The 20,706-nt window shown below is 40.3% G+C and overlaps 1 protein-coding gene across 1 annotated transcript in view; it reads left to right on the forward strand.

Annotated features, from left to right (window-relative positions):
• ZSWIM5 (zinc finger SWIM-type containing 5) overlaps positions 1-20,706 on the forward strand; it is a 139,860-nt gene that overhangs the window by 84,133 nt on the left and 35,021 nt on the right. The window contains exons 2-4 of the mRNA XM_055586072.1: positions 7,559-7,915; positions 12,902-13,050; positions 14,490-14,640. Of these exons, the coding sequence (XP_055442047.1) occupies positions 7,559-7,915; positions 12,902-13,050; positions 14,490-14,640 (657 nt within the window). The remainder of the gene's footprint in view (positions 1-7,558; positions 7,916-12,901; positions 13,051-14,489; positions 14,641-20,706) is intronic.

Raw genomic sequence — 20,706 nt, forward strand, 5'->3', positions numbered from 1 at the left:
GTTTTAAGCCTTTGTGTAACTACCATTTTGCTAAGTGACAGAAAGGAAAAAGAGTGGCTTCTAGTATACTGCTGTAGCCTTCCAGGAAACAGGAATCAAGTGAGAAAATCTAATTTATACTATATAGTTTCATCAAAACCAAATTTGTTCAAGAGAAAAGTGTTCTGGTGCAAAGAAGTTACCTAGTTTGTGTGTGTGTATGTGTGTACCTAAACTGACTATAAGAAAAATTATTCTTCTTGTGAACCACTGCTCTCCTTTTCCCTGCCATTGGCTGAAAACTACATTCATTTTCATGCATTAGCACCTGCTCAAGGATCTGGTGAATCAAAAGACCAATGAGCAAAGTGGTTTTAATTGCCCAAGCTTTACTAGAGGCGTTTTTGCACTCAGAAACACAAAAGACTTTGAATGGTGTCAGAGGGCTATACTGAGAAGTGCTTTCCTTTAGAACCTTCAGATGATTCACTCCCTGTGTTGAGACATTGTCTAGTACAGATGAGTTCATGAGCTCGTCTTCCTTCCAACTGTGAGAGTATCATAAGCACTTGTCAGTTTCAGTTGCCTTTAACAATTGCCCAGGAAATCAGGCAAACATTAGAGTTTACTGACTTGTCCTTAGTGCATCTTTGTATAGCACTGTGCTTGCTAATTACTTTTATAAAATTATGTATACATAATTTTAACTGCATAGTCGTATTCAGTACGACTTATCGTAGTAGTTAAGAGTACAGGCTCTGGAACCAGACTACCTGGTGCAAAGCCCAATTCAGCCTCTCACAGGCTGTGTGATGTTAGATAGTTTCCTTTACTGTCTGAGCCTCAGTTTCATCATCTGAGAAAGGGGACTAATACACAAACCTATCTTGTAGAGCTGTTGTGAGGATTTAGTTAGAAAATACATGGAAAGTACTTAGAATACTCTCACACATAGTGAATATCCAATGATTGTTAGCTAATGAAACTTCATATTTTATATTTTAGAAAATGGGTTGAAGATTGGCAGAAGTGTAACAGGTGTCCATAGAGGCATAAATATGAATTATGGAAAATAATATCAATGTTTCACAATTATTAGCTTGTATTCAAATTATTGTTACTTTGTTCACCATCCCAGTAAAACTGTTTAAGTATTGGCTGATTTTATTTTATTATAAAATCAGGAATTTCATAAGCATGCTTAATTCTCTGTAAATCATGAATGTGGATGTATAAATTAAAGAGTCAGTTTAGTGTTCAATTATTCATTCATCCATAAACAAATACTTACGAAACTCTTAAAATGTGCCTGAGATGAAAACATAGGATGAAAAAGACAACCCCTGTTTTCAAGGAGTTCACAATCTAAAGGGCAAAGGCAAATATAAAAACTATTAATTACACTGATATCAAGTGCTGTAAAAGAGATATGGCTGATTAAAAAAACAAAAAACAAAAAAACCAGAGCTCAGGAAGCATTTAGGACTTCCCTGGAGGTCCAGTGGTTAAGACTCCACACTCCCAATGCAGGGGCAGGGGTTCAATCCCTGATTGGGAAAGATCGCGCATGTTGTACCATCAAAAAAAAAAGGAGGAGAAGCATTTAATTCTCTAAGGATATTAGGGAAGATTCCCCAGAGTAGGTATCATTTGAGTTGAGAATTAGGATAAGGAGGTGAGAAACTCACACCTGGTATGGGGACATAGAGGCTAAGAAAACATTGCATAGTCAAGAATCTGCAAGTAGTTTAGTATGTTTAGTGCACTGAGAAGTGGCAGGAAGCAAGTCTGAAGAGATAAAAAGAGACTGCATCATAAATTTGAACTTTATCCTACTATCAGTTAGGAATCATTTAAAAGATTTTAAACAAACATTTTTATAAATTTTTTTTCTATGCCAGATTCTGTGTTAGATACCAAGACTATGAAATGAATAGGTCATAGTTTAGTAGGAATGCCATGATTTAGGAAGATTTTTCTGTTCATGTTATGGAAGATGAGAGGGAAGTAAGACTAGGAGGCAGGAAGATTAGTTAATCCAAGTAGGAGCTTATTATGATCTTGGTCTGAGGCAGTGTTAGGGGAGTTAAAGGATGAGTGTCGTGGTCCGGGCAAGGATTGGAAAAGGATTTCCAGACATGAGACAGAATGAGAGGGAAATAAAGTTTATTAGAATGGGAGACACTGTTAGAACAGTGGGCCAGCTCAAGGGAGAACCAACGCTGAACAGGGATCCTTGCTGCTGCTGCTAAGTCGCTTCAGTCATGTCCGACTCTGTGCGACCCCATAGACGGCAGCCCACCAGGCTCCTCTGTCCCTCGGATTCTCCAGGCAAGAATACTGTAGTGGGTTGCCATTTCCTTCTCCAATGCATGCATGCATGCTAAGTTGCTTCAGTTGTGTCTGACTCTGTGTGACCCCATGGACAGCAGCGCACCAGGCTCCTCTGTCCACAGGATTCTCCAGGCAAGAATACTGGAGTGGGTTGCCATTTCCTTCTCCAGAACAGGGGTCCTTAGTCCACTCTTATACCCAGGGTACAAGAAGGGGGATAGGGGTCTTGCAAGTCATTTGCTGATTGGATGAGGCACGTATACTTGGTGGGGGAAGAGTAAGACAAATATCTTCTCCCTGTGTGCGGCAGGAGGAGAGACAGGTTATACTGCTCAGGAGGACCTGAAATCTGTTAATAGTTACAACATGGGGGAGGGAAGGACAATGAGGATCTGGTTTTTCCATTCCTGCATTCCAAGACCTTCCTTGCTTTTATCTGCTCTTTTGTCCTTGGGTCACCACAGAGAGCAGCTGGAATGGAGAGATACTTAGGAGGCAGAATCTGCAACATTTAGTGACCCTCTTGGGTATGGAGCATCGGGAGGAGCTGGGGTGCATCCCAGAGCCCTGGCTCCTGCCTGCTTCTCCAGCCTCATTGTATTCCCCTTTCCACCCCATCCCCCATCCCCCGTCCCCCGTCCCTATTGGCTTTCTAGTTGCTGGGCTTCTTTCCATTCTCTGAGCATTCTGTGTTCCTCTTGGCCTTTGCACCTCTGCATAGTCTTCCCTTGCCTTTTGCATATGCACTTTTTTTTTCTACCTGGAGTCATCTTTACCATTACTCTGCCATTCCCCATCCTTTTGCCTAGTTAATTCTGATTTATTCTATAAAATTCTGCATGTTATTTCCTCTCAAAATGTTATTTCCTCAAGGAGCCCATCCCCTACCACTCCCGTCCCTAAACCAGGTCATGTCTCCCATATTATATACACAACTTTGCGACTGAACAACAACCATTCTGTACTTCTTCACAATTAGAACTAAATAATTACTTGTGGATTTAGTGGTTAAATATGTCTCCCCAGCTAGACTATGTTATTGTTGTTCAGTCGCTAAGTCATGTCTGACTCTTTGCAACCCCATGGACAGCAGCATGCCAGGCTTCCCTGTCCTTTACCATCTCCTGGAGTTTGCTCAAACTCATGTCCATTGAGTCAGTGATGCCATCCAGCCATCTCATCCTCTGTCTCCCTCTTTTCCTCCTGCCCTCAATCTTTCCCAGCATCAGAGTCTTTTACAATGAGTTGGCTTTTTGCATTAGGTCCCCAAAGTTATATAGATACTATAAACTCAGGGGTTGTTTGGTCTTTTTATTGGAGAAGGCAATGGCACCCCACTCCAGTACTCTTGCCTGGAAAATCCCATGGACAGAGGAGCCTGGAGGGCTGCAGTCCATGGGGTCACTAGGAGTCGGACACGACTGAGTGACTTCACTTTGACTTTTCACTTTCATGCATTGGAGGAGGAAATGGCAACCCACTCCAGTGTTCTTGCCTGGAGAATCCCATGGACAGAGGAGCATGGTGGGCTGCTGTCTATGGGGTCACACAGAGTCGGACACGACTGAAGTGACTTAGCAGCAGCAGCAGTAGCAGCAGCATAGATGTATCCTTGGGATTCAGCATAACAGATCTTAAATAGTTATTAGTTTAATGAATGAATTACTCTTAAGATACCTTTAGAAAGAGAAAAAAATAACATATTTATATGTTTTGGCTCTTTGAATTTCTTGTAGTCACTTAGATAAGGTATGTGCTGTCTTACACACGGATTACCAGATTGAATCTGATGGGAGACCACATTTCGCATATTCTCTGCCATTTGTCCCTATTCAGTTCAGTTCAGTTCAGTTCAGTCACTCAGTTGTGTCTGACTCTTTGCGATCCCATGAATCACAGCATGCCAGGCCTCCCTGTCCATTACCATCTCCCGGAGTTCACTTCAACTCATGTCCATCGAGCCGGTGATGCCATCCAGCCATCTCATCCTCTGTCGTCCCCTTCTCCTCCTGCCCCCAACCCCTCCCAGCATCAGAGTCTTTTCCAATGAGTCAACTCTTCGCATGAGGTGGCCAAAGTACTGGAGTTTCAGCTTCAGCATCAGTCCTTCCAATGAACACCCAGGACTGATCTCTTTAGGATGGACTGGTTGGATCTCCTTGCAGTCCAGGGGACTCTCAAGAGTCTTCTCCAACACCACAGTTCAAAAGCATCAATTCTTTGGTGCTCAGCCTTCTTCCCAGTCCAACTCTCACATCCATACGTGACCACAGGAAAAACCATAGCCTTGACTAGACGGACCTTTGTTGGCAAAGTAATGTCTCTGCTTTTCAATATGCTATCTAGGTTGGTCATAACTTTCCTTCCAAGAAGTAAGCATCTTTTAATTTCATGGCTGCAGTCACCATCTGCAGTGATTTTGGAGCCCCCCAAAATAAAGTCTGACACTGTTTCCACTGTTTCCCAATCTATTTGCCATGAAGTGATGGGACCAGATGCCATGATCTTCGTTTTCTGAATGTTGAGCTTTAAGCCAACTTTTTCACTCTCCTCTTTCACTTTCATCAAGAGGCTTTTTAGTTCCTCTTCACTTTCTGCCATAAGGGTGGTGTCATCTGCATACCTGAGGTTATTGATATTTCTCCAGGCAATCTTGATTCCAACTTGTGCTTCTTCCAGCCCAGTGTTTCTCATGATGTACTCTGCATAGAAGTTAAATAAGCAGGGTGACAATATACGGCCTTGACGTACTCCTTTTCCTATTTGGAACTAGTCTGTTGTTCCATGTCCAGTTCTAACTGTTGCTTCCTGGCCTGCATATAGGTTTCTCAAAAGGCAGGTCAGGTGGTCTGGTATTCCCATCTCTTTCAGAATTTTCCACAGTTTATTGTGATCCACACAGTCAAAGGCTTTGGCATAGTCAATAAAGCAGAAATAGATGTTTTTCTGGAACTCTCTTGCTTTTTTGATGATCCAGCGGATGTTGGCAATTTGATCTCTGGTTCCTCTGCCTTTTCTAAAACCAGCTTGAACATCTGGAAGTTCACGGTTCACATACTGCTGAAGCCTGGCTTGGAGAATTTTGTTAGGGGACATTTTTTTTATCAGTTTGCAAATTTAGTATCATAGTAGCTGACTGTATACAAACAAAGGATGAAAATTGAGTTAGTAAAAAAAATTAAGGAACAGTACCCAGCATCACTCTGATTTTCCTAAGCTAGGAAAATGAAATTAGTGTTTGGGGAACACTATAATAGAAATAAAATGTGATGTTAGGAGCACAGACTCTGAAGCCAGACTGCCTGGGTTCAAATCCTAGCTCTTCCACTTACAGGCTGTATAAAGTTAGGCAACTTAAATTGTTTCTCTAAGCCTCAGTTTCTTTACCTACAAAAAATGGGGGTAATAGTACTAAACATATAACATTGTGGTGAGGGTTAAATGATATAATGCTTATGAAAGAACACATGGTAAGTGCTCAAAAACTGTTAGTGATGAAAAATTATTTTCTTTTTAAAGCAAAAGAAGCAATTTGGATGTATTCAAGAAGCACATTAATTGAGGGAAACTCTTTACAAATTTATTTTTTATTGGTTTTAAAGGCTAAAATGTTTCAGAATGTGAATTTACAGTCATTTTAATTTCTGTTATCATGACTGTAATCATATAATAAAATTGGGGCAAATTGCATAACTTCTGTGAGCCTATTCCTGATGAATTCCTGATGAAATTATTGGTCAATTCTGGGTAAAATGCCCTCTTGTAAACTAAACTGTAAGCTCCACAGACACAAATGTTAAAGTTTCTTCATTTAATAAGATTCAGTTTTGTAACTGGGACACCAGATAGAGTTTCGTGTGGAAGTGATATTTGAGCTAAGCCATGAAGAACATAGGATTTCCTTATTTGGGAAAGAAATTTTATTTATATTTTCCATAGCTATAAAACTGGTTGATCCTTAGCACTTTCTATTTAGTCCAAGGCAGGGTCCAGCCCATGTCCTGGATTCCCCAGCTGTGATACTGGTAAAGAAATGTTAAGTACATTTGTTACATTACAAATGTAACATTAAGATTATAACATTGTAACACAATGTTAAGTTACATTTCCATTTCCACTTATGCCACTATTTAGTTTAGAAGGCAGGAGAATAGGAACTCTTTTAAGCCATGAGCCATTCCTGAATTTTTAACAATTTCTTGCTAATATTGATGTTTTCAGAGCTCTTGTTGCACATTTAAGCATGACATGTAAGCAAGACTGCTTACAAAGAACTCAATTGTTAGGAGCCTGAGGCCATTTCAACACACTTTTTGAATCTTGTCTCATTCCTAAATGGCACTTGGAGCATGTTGAAGGTAAGGACAACATGGTACACTTATAGGATAACATGCTTGTAGGGGCTAACCTCATAGCAGGTTATAGTTTATAGTTCAGCTTTTTTCCTGGACCCTGAGATGTCAGAGCCATTGTGATACGTAATGAAGAAAGTGCTGCAGTACAATTTTATTCTAAAATTTCTTAACAGTGTAGAGGCCAGCTAGGAAAGGTGCCTCAGCCATAGAACAGTAAGCTGAAATTTGTTCAAATCTTTTTTCTCAAGGCAGAGCTAGCTTTGTGACTTGGGGATGGGTTGGAGGGATGCAATGCTTGTAAAACTAAACAAGAAGTCCTTGAAAGTGTGTAGTGCATTCAGGCTCATTCATTGTTAGAGCACTTGAGTCCCCACCCACCACAATGGGCTTCTTGATGAGGTGGTTTCTCTTCTTGCAGAGCATGGGCTTTAGGGCGTGCGAGCTCAGTAGTTGGGACACACAGGCTTAGTTGCCCCGCACATGTGAAATTTTAGTTCCTGGGTCAGGGATCAAATCTGTGTTCCCTGCATTGGCAGGCAGATTCCTAACCACTGGACCACCAGGGAAGTCTCTTATTCAAGCTTCTTGATTAACCTTTTTGAGATTATGCAAAAAGGTATTAAATGTTCCCCCAGAAGAATGTACATACATACAAACAAAAGTTTTCTTATTAGTTCTGGAGGTCCATAGACTTAAGGGTAAGGACTCTTTTTCTAGATTGTGTGTTCCTTAAGAATTATACCTAGATTTCATTGGCCTTTGACAGAGCCTGCTGTGTATGTGGGAGATACTCAGCAAATAGTTTCTGAATTGATGAACTGGAATGCAAAATGAAAATCTTCACGTTTCTTACTAGAGAATCTCTAAACCTGTCTTCTTTGTTTCCTTAGGCTTCCATCTCAGTGGCACAGTAACTGAACCAGCCACTACTTCTGAACCAGCCGTGACTTATAAAGTTGCCATCAGTTTTGATCGATGCAAAATCACCTCAGTGACATGTGGCTGTGGGAACAAAGACATATTCTACTGTGCTCATGTGGTAGCACTCTCACTCTACAGGATCCGTAGACCAGACCAAGTCAAATTGCGTCTTCCTATCTCAGAAACCCTTTTCCAGATGAATAGGGACCAGCTACAAAAGTTTATTCAATATTTGATCACAGCACACCACACTGAAGTTCTTCCTACCGCACAGAAATTGGCAGATGAGATTCTGTCCTCCAACTCTGAAATCAACCAAGTAAATGGTAATTGTACAATATTTTTGTTGCTAAAAAATGTATTTTGTTGCTTTATTGCATGTTTAGAGGTTGGGATACTTTTGCCATTGTAATCACTTAACTTTAATCAGTTTATTCCATCCAAACTATTTATTAACTCTGTTTCTTAAAGCCATCCAATTGTCCACCTCATAAAGTTTGGGTGAAAATGACAGAGGATGTTAGAGTTATAAATTAAACCAGTTTGTGGACTTCATGTGTCCACATAATCCTTGCCTCTAGGAGCCTGGAATATTCAGAAGTGAAAGAAGCAATGAAATAATGAATGTCATTCAGTGAAATGAAATGGATATCAGTATTCCTTAACATTTCAGGATCCTGCATAGCACCGTGGTTATTCTAAAGAGTGTCTGTTTGCATTGTGTTTATGAGCTATATAATGGATGGAGAGAGATACGATGTTCACTTCTTCATTCAAGAAATGTATGTTGAGTACCTGCTCTGTGCATGTGATACTGCTGATTGTTGAGGGCATAAAACAGACATGGTTCCTGTCTTCAAATATCTTACAGTCTAGTAGAAAAAACAGCTAAGGCTGAAGTAAATGCTTGCTTTTGTTATGAAGCCAGGTTGTCGATACTTAATCATAGGAAACTGTTGAAGAATTTTGAGAAGAGGAGCTATATAAGCCAATTTTTCATTTTGTTGGTTAGGTTCTACTATGTTCCAGGCATCATACATGAGAACCTTATGTATGTTTATATATGTTAATTCATTTAGTTTTCAAAACTACCCTGTGAGGTAGATATTATAACCATTTTGTAAATAAGGAAATTATTTATAACCTAGGCTCACCTGACTTCAGAACTCAAGTTTTTTATACCTCTCTATACTTCCTTTCTGTTTTTAGGATATAACTTTGGTATTAGTGTGAACAAGGCAGTGAGACTAGGTTAATGGCCTGTATAATACTATGGTCTATGTGCTAAAGGGCCTGCCTTTCCCAGTTGCCCAAGAGAACTAATCAAGGCCTGCATACAACCTCACCACTTCTCAGAAATAAAGATAGTCAGACAAGCTTCCAGGAACTCTTGCTGTCTAGCAGAAATAGTCTTCTGTTGCTTTATCCTCAAAGTTGTGTTTACATGATGCATGCATGCATGCTAAGTCACTTCAGCATGTCCGACTCTGCAACCCTATGAACTATAGTCCGCCAGCCTCCTCTGTGGGATTCTCCAGGCAAGAATACTGGAGTGGATTGCCATGCCCTCCTCCAGGGATCTCTTCCCAACCCAGGGATCGAACCTGTAGCTCTTATGTTTCATGCAGGAGAGTTCTTTACCACTAGCGCCACCTGGGAAGCCCGTTTACGTGGTAACTGAGCTCTATTTGAGAGATACTGTTACAGAGTAACTTTCTAAAGGGGCTTCCCTGGTGGTTCAATGGTAAAGAATCACCTGCCAATGCCTCAGTGGTAAAGATTCTGCCTGCCAATGCCAGAGACACAGGTTCCATCCCTGATCCAGGAAGATCCCACATGCCTGAAGCAACTAAGCCCATGTGCCACAACTGTCGAGCCTGTGCTCTAGAGGGAGACGCAACTACTGAAGCCCATGTGCCCTAAAGCCCATGCTCCACAAGTCCACACACCTAAACTATAGAGTAGCTCCCACTTGCCGCATCTAGAGAAAAGCCCGTACAGCGATGAAGACCCAGCACAGCCAGAAATAAATTAAATAAATAAATGAAATTATAAAATTCTAGTTCCTCTTCACTTTCTGCCATAAGGGTGGTGTCATCTGCATATCTGAGGTTATTGATATTTCTTCCTGCAATTTTGATTCCGCCTTGTGCTTCATCCAGCCCAGCATTTCACATGAGGTACTCTGTATATAAGTTAAATTAGCAGAGTGACAATGTACAGCCTTGGTATACTCCTTTCCCACTTTTGAACCAGTCCATTGTTCCATGTCCAGTTCTAACTGTTGCTTCTTGACCTGTTGCTACAGGTTTCTCAGGAGACACATAAGGTGGTCTGATATAACCATCTTTTAAAGAATTTTCCACAGTTTATTGTGATCCCCACAGTCAAAGACTTTTGCATAATCAGTGAAGCAGAAGTAGATGTTTTTCTGGAATTCCCTTGCTTTTTCTATGATCCAGTATACTATGCTAAGTCTCTTCAGTCATGTCTGACTTTTTGCGACCCCATGGACTGTAACCTTCTAGCTTCCTCTGTCCATGGCATTCTCCCGGCATGAATACTGGAGTGGGTTGCCATTTCCTTCTCCAGGGGATCTTCCCAACCTAGGGATCGAACCAGTATCTCTTACATCTCCTGCATTAGGAGGCGGGTTCTTTACCACTAGCGCCACCTGGGAAGCCCTTCTATGATCAGAAGGATGTTAGCAATTTGATCTCTGCTTCCTCTACCTTTTCTAAATCCAGCTTGTACATCTGAAAGTTCTTAGTTCACGTACTGTTGAAGCCTAGCTTGAAGGATTTTGAGCATTACCTTGTTAGCATGTGAAATGAATGCAAGTGAAATGAGTGCAGTGTAGTTTGAACATTCTTTGGCATTGCCCTTCTTTGGAATTGGAATGAAAACTGACCTTTTCCAGTCCTGTCTTATAGCCACTGCAGGGATATGTATAAAAAGAACTTAGACACTGTCATGTAGGAAGCACTCAATAAATGGCTGTTTTTAACAAATATTGAAGGATGAAAGGAGTATATTTGTTTTTCTTTTCCACTTTCAGTTTACAGAAGTAGTATAGGATATATTATTTGCCCACCTGGGTTTTAAACCTAGATGGTCAATAGGACATGCATTTGTTCATTCTATAAATATTAATTGAATGCTGTAATGATCCAGGCACTGTGAGGTACAAAAATGAATCCCTACTCTACTCTTTAAAAGCTTCAATGTAGTTGGGAGTATATGAGACAAGCTCAATTCTATTGTAAAACAAAATGCAACAGGTCTTTAAGAGAAGTAATAATAAAGTACTAAGAAGAGAGTTTTTCCAGTAGTCATGTATGGATGTGAGAGTTGGACTGTGAAGAAGGCTGAGCGCCGAAGAATTGATGCTTTTGAACTGTGGTGTTGGAGAAGACTCTTGAGAGTCCCTTGGACTGCAAGGAGATCTAACCAGTCCATTCTAAAGGAGATCAGTCCTGGGTGTTCTTTGGAAGGAATGATGCTAAAGCTGAAACTCCAGTACTTTGGCCACCTCATGCGAAGAGTTGACTCATTGGAAAAGACCCTGATGCTGGGAGGGGTTGGGGGCAGGAAGAGAAGGGGACGACAGAGGATGAGATGGCTGGATGGCATCACCGACTTGATGGACGTGAGTTTGAGTGAACTCCAGGAGTTGGTGATGGACAGGGAGGCCTGGTGTGCTGCAATTCACAGGGTCCCAAAGAGTTGGACACGACTGAGTGACTGAACTGAACTGAACTGAAGAAGAGAGTTACTACATTACTCTCATGCATATGAGTATGAAGGACATACTTTTGACAGGTGAGGTGTATGGGGTATGTGGTGAATTCAGTGAGAGACCTTCCTGCCAAGTAAATTTCAGCAGTGTTAGCCTCTCTGTATACTTATTTTATGGTTTTCCTTTCTCACTGCAGCCCTGACTATAGAGCTGAGGCAACACTGACAATGAGAAGTAATGCTTTTTGGCCAAAGAACAGGTTGTGGGGAAAGGAAGGGAATTAAAGGGAAAAGCATAAATAAAGTCATCAGGAAATGTCATTGACTTCTGGGTGCACTAAGTTTCTAGTTGAAACATAGCATAAGTATAGGAAAGACAAGACTAGAAGTGAAAGGGCCTGAAGAGGGAGGGCCCTAAATGCTAAGCTAAGTTTAGACTTCATTTATAAAGAATAGTTTATCACTGAAGACTTCTGAGCAGGGAAGGGATATGATCAGAACTGTGTTGAGAATAACACATTTGAAGAAAAGTAGCATATAGCAGATTCCATGAACTGGTTGCTCCTAATGTTAATTAGTATTTGTAGAATAAATATGAGTCCTCCTGATTTCCTGGATGATAAGATGCACTGAAAAAGCATGGCAGAAGAGCACTATTCTCTGCAGACCTGGATTTCATTTAAATAAGGCTTTCATATAAGAGGACAAAAAGAAAGGTAGATTGACTGATGAAACATGACATGAATTTGTAACCAATTGCACGACCACACAAATACAGTATTGACTTATACTATAAGACTATACTGACTTATAGTCTTTTGTCACTTGGAGACAGGGTTCTAAAAACTTATCACAGGACTCAGTCTTTGAGAAAGTGAGAGAAGAAGATTCAGTTTTCATTCCACAGATATTTCTTAGGTGCCTGTCACATTACCAGAACTGTGTTATAAATGATTCAACTGTGAGCAAGGAGCTAACAGGCTACTAGGGGAGAGGGATGTGTAAATAACTAACACTGTGTTTTAAGTGATGTCATTGAGGTGAGCCCAGGAAGGAGAGATATTCCGAGTATAAATTTATAAAATATCACCCTGTATACAACCCTGCCTGTGCTTTGGGTTGCAAGTTTCCAGAAATTTATAATTGTTGACTCCACTTGAGAAGCTACAATTTTATAGTGAATTTTAAAAAGAGAAATTTTTATTTTCTAAGGAAGTATTTTTTTAATTTTAAAATAATATGTGTGCTTTAGGCTTATTTTAAACTTCAAAGAAAAACAAAATAGAAGAAAAATTACATTCTCCTAAGGGAAAAAAAATACATCACTATTTTTGTGTTTGTGCATTTTTACTCCAGGATGATATTTGTAGACCTTGGGAGAGGATACAACTGAGACTTCAGTGAACATGAAACTAGCTCTACTCTCTTACGTTTATTGAGAGCCACACAATTGACAAAGCCCAGATTAAGGCAGAATGCCCGTCTGTTTCTGAATATACTCACAGAGGGCTGCTCCTGCTGAGTGTGGAGTGTAGGAACTCAGGAGATTGATTTCACCACCCTATTCCTCGCAGGTGCTCCTGACCCCACAGCTGGGGCCAGCATTGATGATGAGAACTGTTGGCATTTGGATAAAGAACAGGTGAAAGAACAAGTGAAGCTCTTTCTCTCCCAGGGTGGTTACTATGGCTCTGGAAAGCAACTCAATTCAATGTTTGCCAAGGTAAGACATGAAAAGATTTTTTTTTCCTTAAGTAAACTGGGCTCACCACACTTCTGGCTTCATGCATTGTCGCTAGCTCACTTGACCTACCTGTACTGAATGCTTGAAAACTACTTGGGTGGAGGGGAGCTGAGCAGAGCAGACCAGAGCAGGTTGCGTCCAGGGAGCCCTACTGCTCACCCTGGTCATCCTCTTCCTCTTGCTCCACAGTCTCTAAATGAGTTTGCATTCCTGGGGGGATTAGTAATGAAGCTACCTCCCCCTGCCTTGAACCCAAGGCTGCCCAATGAGGCCTTAAAGAGACAATATTTTGTTGTTTTTAAAATATTAACTTATTTATTTGGCTGTGCCAGGTCTTAGTTGTGGCATGTGGGATCTAGTTCTCTGACCAAGGATTGAACCCTGGCCCCTTGCATTGGGAGTGCAGAGTATTAGCCACTGAAAAGTCCCAGAAACTTAGTATTTTGGAACTGGGGGCTCTCACAGCAGGCTTTCTTTCTTTTCTTTCTTAACACCTTTGGTAAAATATAATTCACATATCATAAAATTCACCCATTTAAAAAATTGTACAATTCAGTGGTTTTTAGTATATTGACAGATATGTACAGCTATCACTACAGGCAACTTTAGAACATTTTCATTATCTTAAAAATAAACCCCATAGCCTTTACCTATCACTCCCCTGTTCCCCGTTCCCCTCTTCCCCGAGCTCTAAACAACCACTAATGTACTTTGTGTCTTTATAGATTTCCCTATTCTGGACTTGCCTAGGAATGGAATCCTATAGTATGTAGTCTTTTGTGACTGGCTTTTTTCTCCTGGCATAGTATTTCAAAATATTTAAAAACATATATCCATGTTGTAGTATGTGTCAGTACTTCATTCCTTTTTATGGCCAAATAATATTCCATTGTATGGATACCACACACTTCTTTTATCTGTTTGTCTGTTGATGGGCATTTGGATTGTTTCCACCTCTAAGCTGTTATAAATAATGCTCCTATAAACATTCTTGTACAGTGTTTCTGTATGGACATATATATTTTCATTTCTCTCTAGGAATGGAATTAGTAGGCCATATGGTAGCTCTATGTTTTATCATTTGAGGAATTTCTAGACTGATTTCCAAAGTGGCTGCATCATTCTACAATCCCACTAAACAGTGTATGAGAGTTCTGATTTCTGTATATCCTTGCCAACACTTATTATCTAGCTTTTTTATTCTAGCCATCCTTGTATGAAGTGGTATCTCATTGCACACAGCAGGATCTCTTGATACATGCAGAGAACTTGCTTACAGAAGAAGAGGCCTTCTTTTTGGCTCCTTGGATATGCTGTGCTTAAATACTTCATCTTCTCCTCCCCCTCCTCCCCTTCCTTCTCCTCCTGCTTTGTTATGATGTACAGTCACCAACCACCTGCCCCTCCTTATGTGTCAGGTTCGAGAGATGCTGCGGATGAGAGATTCCAATGGAGCCAGGATGCTGACACTAATAACTGAACAGTTTATGGCCGACCCACGACTCACACTGTGGAGGCAACAAGGAACAAGCATGACAGATAAGTGCAGGCAGCTCTGGGATGAGCTAGGTAAGTCCCCATATCTCAGAGAAGCGCTGTGTCTATCCTGTGAGCTTGTCCCCAGCAATAGTGTTAGTGAATACTTGTCATTAGTCATTACATAGATCTTGCTAAGTGAACTTTAGCCCAAACGGTGGAAGATTTAGGTTCTACAGAGGCCACCCAGAGTCATTTTGAATTCACTTGTGTTTCTTCCACAGCCTTATATTTTGCTACTGACCCCAGCGTTCTATTCCAGATATTACCATACAGAAGCTTTTAGTGAGAGGAAACCTTTTGCCTTGGCTTCTGTCTCATGGCATTAGCTTGGCTCTCCAAATACTTGCTATTCTCACTTTTCTTGCATTCCCTGGGCCTGCTTTTTTTTATCATTTCCAGCAAACCTCTTAGCCATAAGGCCATTTCTAAGCCTTGAGCCCTGGACTTCTATTTTTCTTTCTCTGTTCTCCTTTGTTCAGTTCAGGTCAGTTGCTTAGTCATGTTCGACTCTCTGCAACCCCATGGACTGCAGTACACCAGTCCTCCCTGTCCATCACCAACTCCCAGAGCTTGCTCAAACTCATGTCCATTGAGTCAGTGATGCTATCCAACCATCTCATCCTCTGTTGGCCCCTTCTCCTCCCTCCTTCAATCTTTCCCAGCATCTGGGTCTTTTCTAGTGAGTCAGTTCTTCACATCAGGTGGCCAAAGTATTGGAGTTTCAGCTGCAGTTTCAGTTTCAGTCCTTCCAATGAATATTCGGGACTGATTTCCTTTAGGATAGACTGGTTGAATCTCCTTGCCATCCAAGGAACCCTCAAGAGTCTTCTCCAACATCACACTTCAGAAGCATCAATTCTTCAGCACTCAGCTTTCTTTATAGTACAACTCTCACATCCATACATGACTACTGGAAAAGCCATAGCTTTGACTAGACTAGATGGACCTTTGTTAGCAAAGTAATGTCTCTGCTTTTTAATATGTTGTCTAGGTTGATCATAGCCTTTCTTCCAAGGAGCAAGTGTCTTTTAATTTCATGGCTGCAGTCATCATCTGCAGTGATTTTGGAGCCAAAAAAAATAAAGTCTCTCACTGTTTCCATTGTTTCCCCATCTATTTGCCATGAAGTGATGGGACCAGATGCCATGATCTTCGTTTTCTGAATGTTGAGCTTTAGGCCAACTTTTTCACTCTCCTCTTGCACTTTCATCAAGAGGCTTCCTCTTCACTTTCTGCCATAAGGGTGGTGTCATCTGCATATCTGAGGTTATTGATATTTCTCCTGGCAGTCTTGATTCCAGCTTATGCTTCATCCAGCCCAGCATTTCTCATGATGTACTCTGCATAGAAGTTAAATAAGCAGGGTGACAATATACAGCCTTGACATACTCCTTTCCCAATTTGGAACCGGTCTGTTGTTCCATGTCTAACTGCTGCTTCTTGACCTGCATATAGATTTTTCAAGAAGCAGGTCAAGGTGGTCTGGTATTCCCATCTCTTTTAGAATTTTCCACAGTTTATTGTGATCCACACAGTCAAAGGCTTTGGTGTAATCAATAAAGCAGATATCGATTTTTTTCTGAAACTCTCTTGCTTTTTCTATGATCCAGTGGATTTTGGCAATTTTATCTCTGGTTCCTCTGCCTTTTCTAAATCCAGCTTGAACATCTGGAAGTTCACGGTTCACGTACTGTTGAAGCCTGGCTTGGATTTTGAGCATTACTTTGCTAGCATGTGAGATGAGTGCAAACGTGTGGTAGTTTGAACATTCTTTGGCATTGCCTTCCTTTGGGATTGGAACGAAAACTGACCTTTTCCAGTTCTTTGAGAACTCTTTTTTTTTTTAGTATCATGACCTCAGAGTTACCTCTGTGGTGATCTCTTCCTCATCCTCTTTCGATTATCTCATTTCCAGTCTCGTATTAGCTGCTGCCCTGTGACCATTTCTACTGAAAAAATCTCCTAATCATCTCAAACTTGAGAAATCCAAAAATGAAATCAGGCCTTTTATGAAGAAAGATTCCCCTGAACCTGGCTTTGGCACCACCATTTCTTATTCGACGAAACTTACTGTCAAGCACTCATTTTTGTTTCATTTCCTACATCCAGTCACCAATATAATTTGATTCCTTGACCTTTAAAATGTAATTTAGTGTTCATTTACACTTTTTATTTCTTGTCATAACTGGTCTGGTTGAGGACCATGGGACTTTTAGATTAAATTAGACCTGTGGCCTCCTGAATGGTCTCTTTGTTCAAGATTCTTGTCATTAAGACCATCTTCATTCGTTATTATTTATCTTCATCATTCCCATTTCAATGACAGTTTTGCAGTGGTGATACTCAACTCCCCTCCCTGTTTGCAGAATCCTTCATACTCTGAACATACAATCCAGTCACGGCCCCACTTTGGGGTTATACTAGAAAAGTTGTCTATGGCATATTCTGAAATTTCTAATATAGCTTCTCTGTACTTTGTCCACCCCAGAAAGCAATGACAAACTTTCCTCTCATACAAAATAGCACCAAAAAACCACTACAGCTTAGGATTTTAGTGAATTCCCCAAAGCATATATTAATACATTATAGTCTTAGAGCTAAAAGCTTTGGGGAATAAGGCTTAATGATTCAGACTTTACGTGGTTACTTTGGGGCTGGTAAATGTGGGGTTTTGGTTTGAGTGCTGGGGCTTCATATCACCTGAGGCACTATAGCTTTGCAGTTTTCATTAATAATGAACAGCTACATTATTGAACATTATGTGCCAGTCTCTGTGTTAAAGATTGTATGCATGTTTAATTCTCATAACAAACCTATGAAGTAATTGTGTATTTATTGCAAAGAAACAGAGACACCTCTGGTTACTTCTGGATACAGCATGAAATAAAGAAGTATAGAAAACTGTCTCTCTGACACACACTTTCCAAAGTACAGGAATGTTGAACTATTAATTTAAAGTTACTGGTCTAACCAATTGTGACCAGGGTCATGTAACACAGTGCATGGCAACTTGGAAACAGCTTCCCTCAGAAGGGATTGTAGGCATGGACCCTTCAAGGATAAGACATCAGCATCTCCATATGTTCAGGTGAGAAAAATGGAGCTCAGAAAGTTTTTTGTTCAGAGTCACACACTAGCAGGTGGTCACTCTACACTGGAGGCCCAGCCTGTCCAGCTCCAAATCAAGCATCCTTCTTGCAGCACCTCCCTCAGTTTCATCTCGTATGTACTGTTTTCCCCAAAAGTGCATGTTTTTTAAGAATTTGAAATTAGCCTTCAGAGCATCAGGTTTATCTGAGTCCTGAATCTCTTGGGTATAATTTCTGTGACAATCGAAGGATTGTGTTGTGGATTTGGACTTGGCCTTTGGGCCTTAGGTGACAGGAAGTAAGCGGAGCATGACCCCAGTGCTTCTAAAGCTTTTGTTAGTTACTTAGATTCATTATGAAAAGCTCTTGGTTGTGACATTTTCATATCTAAGAAATTGCTGTATCAACCTTCCAAGAAACTCTCAGCATTCCGCACAGACCACTATCTATATCTTCACAGAATCACCTGGAATACTTGTTAAAATAGATTGCTGGGCCCTGTCCCTGAGTTTCTGATCTTGTCAGTTGGAGTAGGACCTGATACTTTGCATTTCCAACAAATTCCCAGAGGATGCTGATGACGTTCTTCCAGAGACCACATTTTGTAAAACACTGCGTTATTGGGTTAGACACTAGAGCATGTGCATTCATGCCCCCAACCCCGACTACTCTGAGGGTTCCTCACTGGCCAAAAGGCCTACTCCTCTGGGGATGGTCTCAGCAGGGATAGTAGGAATGGGAGGAGTGGCCTCAGTACCTTCAGTTTCTGAACGGGAGATAACAGAAGCAGTCAGGCATGGTTTTCTCATCTCCCCACATCTGTACACATATGCTTTTTTAAAAAAAATTTTATTTATTTTAATTGGAGGATAATTACTTTATAATACTGTGGTGGGTTTTGCCATACATCGACATGAATCAGCCACGGGTGCACATTTTTAAAAATTTTCTTTTAAAACCTATAAAGTATCTCTGCTCCCATAAAAGACCAGTCTTTACATATTTGCTCCTGTTCCTATGCCATTTCCTTTTCTCAAGAATTTTGCTCCTGCAATTACTCTTTTCTCTGGTATCATTAATTTCTCCCTCAATACTGGATCAATTCCATCAGAATACAAATATGGTCTAATATTTTCAGTCTCATAAAGTGCCTTTGATTTTCCCCTCCCCCTCTAATCATTACCCTATTTCTCTTTTTACCTTCAGAACAACACTTCTTGAAACCCTCGTCCCTCTTTCCATTTGCTTACCTCCATATGCTCTCTTGAGCCCACTGCAGTCTTCCATTGCTCATTGCTGTCACTCTACTGTTAAGTAGCTTTGGTTAAAACCACCAGTGTCTGCCATATTGCTCTTCTCTGTTGTTACTTTACTTGACCTCTTAGCAGTTTCCAATAAAATTGACCATACCCTATCCCTACATTAATTTTACAAGAACCAGCAAACAGTGTAACACAGACACCATAGGAGAAGACCTACTATGTGAAGGAAACAATTTTTTTCATGAGGTTTATACAGGCCTTTAGGATCCTTAAACTCTAAAAGCTGAGAAAGTAACTTTTATGATCTGAATATTTGCGCATCTTTCTTACTGCCACACTGTTCAAAATTTTTTACCTCCTGTATATTAAAGATTTCTTGCCACCTGGTGTTCAGAAAGGACACTTTTATTGATAGGAACTCACAGTCCCAATAGTATTAAAAGCTGATATCCTAGATTACAAAAATTTTCTACCAAAAGGAAAAAACATCCAATAGACTACAAATATTCAGAGAGACTACAATGACATCTCAGCATTTTTGCTTTCCCTTATGTCCTTCCCCCTGTTTTGGTACATACTCTCCTGCCATTTCTGTGCTTAAACAACTCCTATTTATCTCTTGTTCTTCTTTTAAAATGAAGTAATACATGTACACAGGTTAAAATGTCAAATAAAAAGCAGTATTCCTCTGCCATATTCCTTCACATTGTCAGTTCCTACTTCTTAGAAAGAGCAATTTTTAATTCTTTTAGCTGCTTTTTCTAATATGCCTCCACATTTCTAAATGACCGTTCTTTCTTAATTTTTAAAATTATAGATGTTCTCTTTTTCTTCCTACAATGAAAGATGAGGATTTACCTCTTTTAAGGTCACACCCTTAGGGTTCTTTCCCAAACAGCCTTTCTCATTCTTTTCAATGTGCATAGGCTGAGAATGTTCCAGATCTTTACATTTTACTTCCTTTTTGATGAACAGGTCTGTCTTTAAATAATTTCTTTCTGCTTGCATTTTACTCTAAGCAGAGGAACCAGGCTGCTTCTTCAGCACTTTGCTTAGGTATTTCCTCAGCTAATCTTATTACTCACAAGTTCTACCTTCCACAAAACACTAGGACATGAACACAATGTCTCAATTATAAGACCACCACAGTCTTCTCACAACCAAGCAGGGAAAGAGGACTGCATGGTGGGGGTGGGGGTGTTCATTTGTTCCATATGTATGTTTTTATTAATCCCTCAGTTTTTAGTATGGAAAACCTACCCTCAGCTTTGTGTAGTATTCCCAATCCAGAACTTCTGTGAATCAGTCTTTCCAGTGAGTAAAGCTTTGGTTTTCTTCCAGGAGAGGGAATGAGCAGGTACTGAACTAACTACCTTGAATATTTATGCCTGTTTTTATCTCTCCACTTTTGTTTTAATAAAGTGTTAAGAGGGAGTGGTGATAAACATACATGTTTAGTTAGCCATTTTTAACTAGAAATAACTCATGTTTATTCTTCAAGGACAAACTCAAATGTTGTAACTTTTCCTGACCCCATGTACAGAGTTAATTGTTCCATCATATCTATTCTCATAACACTTTATATATGGCTATAATAGTATTTACTGTGCTTTATTATAATTATTGTTATTTGTGTATGTGTGTGCTCAGTTGCTCAGTAGTGTCTAACTCTTTGTGAGCCTATGGATTGTAGCCCACCAGGCTCCTCTGTCCATGGGATTTTCCATGTGAGAAGACTGGAGTGG

The sequence above is a fragment of the Bubalus kerabau genome, chromosome 6 (assembly GCF_029407905.1).
Source record: "Bubalus kerabau isolate K-KA32 ecotype Philippines breed swamp buffalo chromosome 6, PCC_UOA_SB_1v2, whole genome shotgun sequence".
NCBI lineage: Eukaryota > Metazoa > Chordata > Mammalia > Artiodactyla > Bovidae > Bubalus > Bubalus kerabau.